A 7,727-nucleotide genomic window follows, 5' to 3' on the forward strand; every position below is an offset into this window, starting at 1 on the left:
ATCCACATCAATGCCATCTATACTATATATAAATAGAGGTGCCCTCCCTCACTTTCACCGTCCAACAATTATTGTCGTCTCCTATCAATAAGATCAATTTTATTTATTTTGCTTTATTTTATGTTAATCAATGTTTATCTAAAGTCATTTCCCTAAATAATGTTTGTAATGTTCTAATTGCTAGCTATTTACCCAAGTATATATATATAATATATATATATATATATATATATATATATATCATTTTTTTTTTTGCCTATCTAATTATATTCTTACTCTAACTCTCGCTCTCAGACTTTTACTCTACCTCCTTATAGGATGTGAGAGTTGAAGCTCACTCTTAAAGCTAAATTGTACCCACCCTAACTCCTCTTGAAAAGATTGAGATTCGAATCCCCCACCTCTCCTTTTTCATAAACTAATTAAAAACGGCAAAAGGAGCACAATTAATTCTTTATAACATTAAACAAAAGCTAGTCTCCGTTTAGAATAATAGCATGACTATTTATTATTATCATTATAGACAAACCAAAATATCAAAGGTGCTAATAATTATTATGACATAATATGGGAGGGATTACTATTAATTATAGTGATATGTAGCAACCATTGAATTTTTAATTTCATTCCTCACAATATTGCAACGACACAAATAGCTCATTCTGCAATGTTTTTCTATCATATAAATATTTTCTTTGCTCTTTTTATTTTACTATTAGTCAGTTGAAATGTCTTTCTATGGGGTAAATCGTCCAAAAAATCCTAAACTTTTTGTATGACCGCTAATCAGTTCTAAACATTTTAATTTTCATATATAATCCTTTCAGCCAATTTTGTTTGAAAATTGTTGATTTGACGATCCAATCAACATAGGTTGTTCTACATGGCATCGGCATTGACATGAACAATTTTTATAATTTTCTAAATTTTTTATTTTTCTCCTTTTTCTTTTTTTCTCGTTTTTCCTATTTACCTCTTCCTCCTCCGGTCACGAAAAATTGTCCACATCAATGATCTATCCACATTGAAAACTCGTTAAATGTTTAGGTCTACATTGGCCAAATTAGAAAGTTAAGGACTAAATTGGTGACCGTACAAAATATTTCGGACTTCATTTTTCCATTTATGTCTTTAATCTTTAAAAAAATATGTAAAAATACAACTTTGCTTAAGATCTTTGCATATGTCAAATCTATTACCTAAGAATAAAAAATAAAAAAGACCTCCTACGTTAATTTTATATTCTCTAATCTACGCTATTAATAGACACTTGTGTATGAGTTCGTGTTAGAAAGATACCTACACGGTTTTAGAATATATATAGACACACAAACACAAAGTTATAAACATTTGTCCAATTTTAGTATGCTTATAACTTCGGTTTGGACATGCTATAGCTAAAAATACAAAAATAATAAACTTAAGAAGAGTAAATTAACACTGTAATTTTAATTGGGGCATAGACAGTTACTTTTTAACATTGACCAAGTTTGGTGCATGATCGATAGAAGCCTCACAATTATACTCATCAAAAGCATTTCTCATCTCTTCCAAAAGATGCTATTCAATTGAACATTATATTAAGCACTCTCTTAATTAGAAAGTGTGAACATTACAGAAAACTTCAATCTGAGTTTTCAATGTTCAACGATGCCAATCATCAGTGCTCATGCTTAGTTGTGCCGTGCACCTAATTCAGACAATTGAATAGGATAAAACATTTCTTATCAATGTATCGGTCTATCTACCTATCTATCTATGTATTATACCAGATTAAAGAGCTTCATGACGTTTATAATACAATAGCTAATCATTCAATTCTATTAGGCCAAATTATCATCTTCCAAAATCTTAATCAAATCAATAGGAAGTCTTGGGTTCAAATCCGTTATCTCCATATCTAATCATTTAAGGGTACTGTTCCGCAGTTCGATAAACCCTTTAATGAAAAATTATAATATGTGAGAACAGATGAAGGTTAATTTTTCGCTTTGTGTAGATCCAAGTAAAAATGTAATTCCAATTATTTATAACATAATGATAAAAATTGTCAATATGCGGTAATTACGCCAATCCAGATAGAATTATCCTTTTGGTCTTTCATAAAAATAAAAATAAAAATTTATAATTTTCCAATTGGTTTTCAAATCTTCCGGATTTCTTGGAGATAAAAATCTGTTGAAAGTTCTGGTGGATAAGATCATGGGAGTTCTTCACAGTTGAACTATCCCTACGTTGTAGCTTTCGTTGGTCACTCTTCCTCTGTGAACGGACCGAGTCCTGGGAATAGAATCGTCAGTCTGTGTCTTCTACTATTTCATCCGCCAATCTACGGTCCGACTCTTCTATAGTTTCATTGCGATGGCGGGTGGCTTCGGCATCGAAAGCGGCGGCGTCCCCAAGGATTATCCTGGGAAAGTCACCACTTACGTTCTCATCACATGCATCGCTGCTGCCATGGGGGGTTTGATATTCGGGTATGACATCGGTATTTCGGGTAATGCTCTCATCTTATCAGACTCTTTTCACCTATTTTGGTGTTTGCCTCAAAATCTCAAGTTTTATCATGGCCTCGTGATTTATTCTTTTAGGCGGCGTGACGTCCATGGCTCCGTTCCTAAAGAGGTTCTTCCCTGCCGTGTACCGGAAGGAGGCATTGGACAAGTCGACCAATCAATACTGCAAGTTCGACAGCTTCACGTTGACTATGTTCACGTCGTCGCTCTACTTGGCGGCGCTCGTGGCCTCGCTGGTCGCATCCAAGGTGACAAGGAGCCTGGGGCGGAGGTGGTCCATGTTGCTAGGCGGCACGATCTTCCTCTGTGGCGCTATCGTAAATGCTGCCGCACAAAACATCGCTATGCTGATCATTGGCCGGACATTGCTCGGCATTGGAGTCGGCTTCGCCATTCAGGTAAAACTCCTTAATTTCTGTGCTATTTTTGTACCAAGTTCTCGTTATTCATCGCATCAGAGGTCATATATATACACATGCGTATGTTTTTGGCCCTTAAACGCTTCATTGTTTTCGCTGACCTAAATTCGTCGTTACTTGAATTATATAAATTTTGATTGTGAAAAGACGACTAATTACTTGACTCCCTAATTTACCTCTCAAAAGAACATCCCAAAGTCCTGTCTATGATATATTGAGTTCATCTAGCATTCCTATATTTTCCTAATTTGCTTAAATCATCGTTGTGCCTGCCGAGTCAAGAGGTTTAGTTTAACCATGTTTCCCATCAGATAAACAAAACAAGCTCAATAGATTAAGATTTGAGCCAAATTTCTTGAAATCTCGGTGCAAAGATTTGATGATAATACCTATAGACTTTTAGTTGCATTTTTACAGGACTTAAATTAAACCGTGACTGCATAATTGAAATTATGAGTTATGTGTGATTCTCTCGTTCTATAGCTAATTTTTTTTCAGTACATGCTAAAAAATGTCTGTACATATAGCTTTGGATTACACGCAACTATGCTCTTCAACTTTTCTTGCATCATAAGCAACTCAAATACTTGACGACCCAAAAAGTAGAATTCAGTTACCGATTTCTATCATTCTATATCTCTAATTTGTTGAGGAAGTCCTTGAGACTGCAATGAAATCGACCTAACTCAATATGGTGCTTGTACTCGAAATTCAGTCCGTGCCACTCTACGTGTCGGAGATGGCGCCATACAAGCGCCGCGGCTCACTCAATGTGCTCTTCCAGCTGTCCATCACGGTGGGCATCCTGTGCGCGAATGTGGTCAACTACTTCACCCAGAAGATGGCCAATGGCGAAGGGTGGCGCGTGAGCCTTGGCGGTGCGGCGGTCCCTGCCCTCATCATCGGCATCTCGGCCTTCTTCCTCCCCAACACCCCCAACTCCATCCTTGAGAAGGGCAACCCCACCAAGGCACGGGAGATGCTCCGCCGCATCCGAGGGGTTTCTGACCATGAGGTGGAGGCCGAGTTCAACGACATCGTGGAGGCCAGCCAGGCGTCCAAGGCCGTGAAGAACCCATGGGGCAACCTCGGCAAGCGGAAGTATCGGCCACACTTGATCATGTCGGTGCTCATCCCAATGTTCCAACAACTTACTGGGATCAACGTGGTCATGTTCTACGCGCCAGTCCTATTCATCACCATCGGGTTCGGGAACGATGCATCGCTCATGTCGGCACTTATCACTGGCGGTGTCAATGTGGTTGCAACATTCATCTCCGTGTATGGGACTGATAAGTGGGGACGTCGCCCTCTCTTCTTATGGGGTGGAGGTTTGATGCTCATCTTTCAGGTACAGAAAACATCTTTAAACTCCTTACACTCTTTACTAGATATCTCTAACAATCCACTCCCTATTATCTCATCTAACCATATTTGGATCTTTAATTGAGTGTCAGTAGAACTCTTTAAACCATCGGATGGTGTCAGGTGTTCCATTATGTGTCTAGTCGCACATGTCCAATCCCTACATTCAGTGAAAAATTTAACCGATCGTGATTGCACAGGCGGCGGTGGCGTTCCTAATCGGCTGGAAGTTTGGCACGACAGGCCAAGCGAACAACCTACCCGGGTGGTATGCCATTGTCGTGGTGGTCTGCATCTGCATCTTTGTAAGCGCCTATGCCTTCTCATGGGGGCCGCTGGGGTGGCTGGTGCCAAGCGAGATATTCCCCCTGGAGATCCGGTCGGCTGCTCAGAGCATCGTCGTGTGTGTCAACATGCTCTTCACCTTCTTGGTTGCACAGATCTTCCTAGCCATGCTCTGCCACCTGAAATTCGGCCTCTTCATCTTCTTTGCCTTCTTTGTCGCTCTCATGACGGCCTTCATCTACGTCTTCGTGCCAGAGACGAAGAATATCCCGATCGAAGAGATGTCCCAAGTCTGGGAGGAACATTGGTATTGGAAGAAATACGTGGTCATAAATGGACCGTCTTCGCCAGAGAAAGTTTAGGCACTCGATTTTTTTTCCTAAAGTTTTAGCGAATAATTTGACTACGTTTTTTCTCATTCATGCAATTTCAGTATGTTAGGTTTGATTAGGTTACATGCTTTCCTGGAACCATGGTTTGCATGCAGATTTTTTCTTTGTTGGGTTGGGTCGTTTAATAAGTACGGCTGATTTAGGTTTATTGATTCTCTCTTCTATTTTTAATAACCTTAATTCTGATAGGACAATTTCGTGAATATTGATTCTTGTTTTTTTATTTTCGCAAATATGTTCCTTGAGTTTGTTGACAATAATTACTAAAAAGTATAAATACTTATTTAACCCCTAACATCCAATAAAATTCAGAATTTATGTGAGATGCATATAATATATGACCTGATTAGATACACTTTTTCTTGTGAGGACCACATGAGCGCCGTGCATAGTTGTACCGTTTCAATTGGAAAATTATAGTTAAATTGATCGAATTAGTTGAAATTCATTAATCTTTCGTGACTGCTTGAAGATCAAATGGTCGGAGAAAAAAATATTATTTATTTACATAATTCAATCTGTCAACAAAGATGGTCTCAAATGCCTCCTTAAGTAAGATCAATAATGTCTATATAACTTATATCGTTTCAATAACCATGAGCGTCAGTGAGGGCAAAAAATCAAATTAAATCAAGATTAGTTTTCGAAATTAAAGCAGAATAATTTCTCATATTGACCACAGTAGCCATGGTTAGTTAACTGGTTGCTCCTAATTAATTCAAATATTTCTCTCGGATTACAAATTGTAACAATATATATTTACATATAAAAATTAATTACTACTTATCAGAGAAAATTTGAATTGTCTATTTACATATAATAAGTATTTGATTAATTATAGAAATATACAAGACGAATTCCTACAATTGACGGTATAAATTTATTTTCCCTGTAGATGGTAGATAGCATGAGAATTCGCGGATTATCATCTATCTATCTTGGGGTCCATCACGATTAGCACTATCTCTACGTTTTGTCTTTCCTCATTCCCCATCGTTATTAGGAGTCACCCTTCCTCTTAAACGCTGCACAAGACCGTGAGTAGAATTGATTGTCGAGATTGAAGAAAAATTTCCAAGCAAACGTCTACAAATAAAGTAAGTCCTCCATGGAGGTCGAATCTACGTTTGTCTTCTATAGTTTTGTCGAGATTGGCGGGTGGTTTCGGCAACGAAAGTGGAAGCATCGCCCAGGATTATCTAGGAAAGTTACGACTTATGCTTTCACCACATGCATTATGGCCGCCATGGGCCAGTTGATATTTGTACACAATATGGGTATCTTGTGTAGTGCTTTTATCTTAGGGTTAATTTCAAGAAAAATCCCAAACTAATATATATGTGACAAATTTACCATAAACGAATTTGTTAACAACAAAAAACCCTAAACTAGTATATTTGTGAAATATTTATCCGAAATGGAAAAAAAAAAAAAAAACCTAAATTGGTACACTTATGAAAAATTTACCTCAAACTAATTTTCTCGACCTCCAAAAATCCTAAACCGGTACATTTGTAACAAATATACCCTCTATTAAATTAAACTAATACCAAAAAAGAAAAATCATAAAATTGGTACAACCATGACAAACAGAAAGTAAAATCTCAAACCGGTACACTAGTTAATTATCACATATCATCAAACTTAGTAATTTAATAGTTAAATTTAATGGAAACTAACATAGCGTAAATTTGTCACAAGTATACTGATTTAGGATAAATTTATCAAAGGTGTACCAATTTGAGATTTTTTATGGTAAAAAAATTAGTTTATGATAAATTTGGCATAAATGTACTAGTTTGGAGTTTTTCGTTGTATTAATCCTTTATCTTATTAAGCCTTTTTCTCATTCTATTGTTTGCGTCAAAAACTCATATTTCTTCTCATTGGCCTTAGCCTTTAGCTGGTCGCCTCAATTTAGCGACCAGCTAGAGGAAGAAGGGAGAGGAAAAAGATAAAGATTAAGAACATAAAAGAAAAAATAAATAAATTTTCTAAAAATATTATAATGTTATTAAAAATTGTCTAAGTCAATGTTGGTAGAGCCACATTAGTACTGGTCGTGCCACGTCAACACTACCTTCCTAAATTTGGTTGAATAGATTAAATTGGCACAAATACAAAATGTTTAGGATTACATTGGCCAAAAAAAAAGAAAAAGGTTTAACGCACATAGATACGTATAAAATATAGATAAACCATTAGTTAACAAACTTGGAGGAGGATGGGAAAATTGTGCATCATGTCTTTTAGTGGCTTCATAAAAGATATGGGTATTATTAGCTTGTCTCTCCTAGCCGGCACAAACATAGATAAATTCCATGTGAAAATTACATTTCAGCAACACATTTTGAATCGTCTTTTCTTTTTTACCTATATAATGAATCTGATCGTATGTAGGTACCATTGTTAGGAATTGTTTACTATATATAGCTCTAATGCAATCTTAAAATAAATTAAGCAAACATCAATTGATTTTCATTTAGTTTTTCATTTTAATTGTGCAATCGTAACTTACCTTAAAATAATTGTGCAATCATTGATATATATATATATATATATATATATATATATATATATATATATATATTATCTTTAGTGGAACTTCCTCATATTGTTGATCGGTTGGTCAGATAAAATATATTCTCATATCACATACTTTATCTAAAACCAAACTAAAGTGTCTACTTATAGTTTTCCTAGAGTATTGAAAACGCTTTTATGGGGATAAATACACTAGAAGTGCCAAA

General features: G+C 36.2%; 1 protein-coding gene across 1 annotated transcript; it reads left to right on the forward strand.

The window, feature by feature from the left end:
• The first annotated feature begins 2,361 nt into the window (after nucleotides 1-2,361).
• On the forward strand, nucleotides 2,362-4,947 carry LOC104427605 (sugar carrier protein C). Its single transcript, XM_010040673.1, has 4 exons — nucleotides 2,362-2,497; nucleotides 2,592-2,914; nucleotides 3,651-4,286; nucleotides 4,501-4,947. The coding sequence occupies exons 1-4, from the start codon at nucleotides 2,362-2,364 to the stop codon at nucleotides 4,945-4,947; spliced, it is 1,542 nt and encodes a 513-aa protein (XP_010038975.1).
• Nucleotides 4,948-7,727: the final 2,780 nt, after the last annotated feature.

The sequence above is a fragment of the Eucalyptus grandis genome, chromosome 11 (assembly GCF_016545825.1).
Source record: "Eucalyptus grandis isolate ANBG69807.140 chromosome 11, ASM1654582v1, whole genome shotgun sequence".
Taxonomy (NCBI): domain Eukaryota; kingdom Viridiplantae; phylum Streptophyta; class Magnoliopsida; order Myrtales; family Myrtaceae; genus Eucalyptus; species Eucalyptus grandis.

Bases quoted from the DNA above. Each gene is read 5' to 3' on its own strand.
- LOC104427605 (XM_010040673.1), top strand. From the start codon at position 2,362: ATGGCGGGTGGCTTCGGCATCGAAAGCGGCGGCGTCCCCAAGGATTAT. The intron at 2,498-2,591 runs GTAATGCTCTCA...TTATTCTTTTAG, and splicing joins GTATGACATCGGTATTTCGG to GCGGCGTGACGTCCATGGCT. The intron at 4,287-4,500 runs GTACAGAAAACA...GTGATTGCACAG, and splicing joins GTTTGATGCTCATCTTTCAG to GCGGCGGTGGCGTTCCTAAT.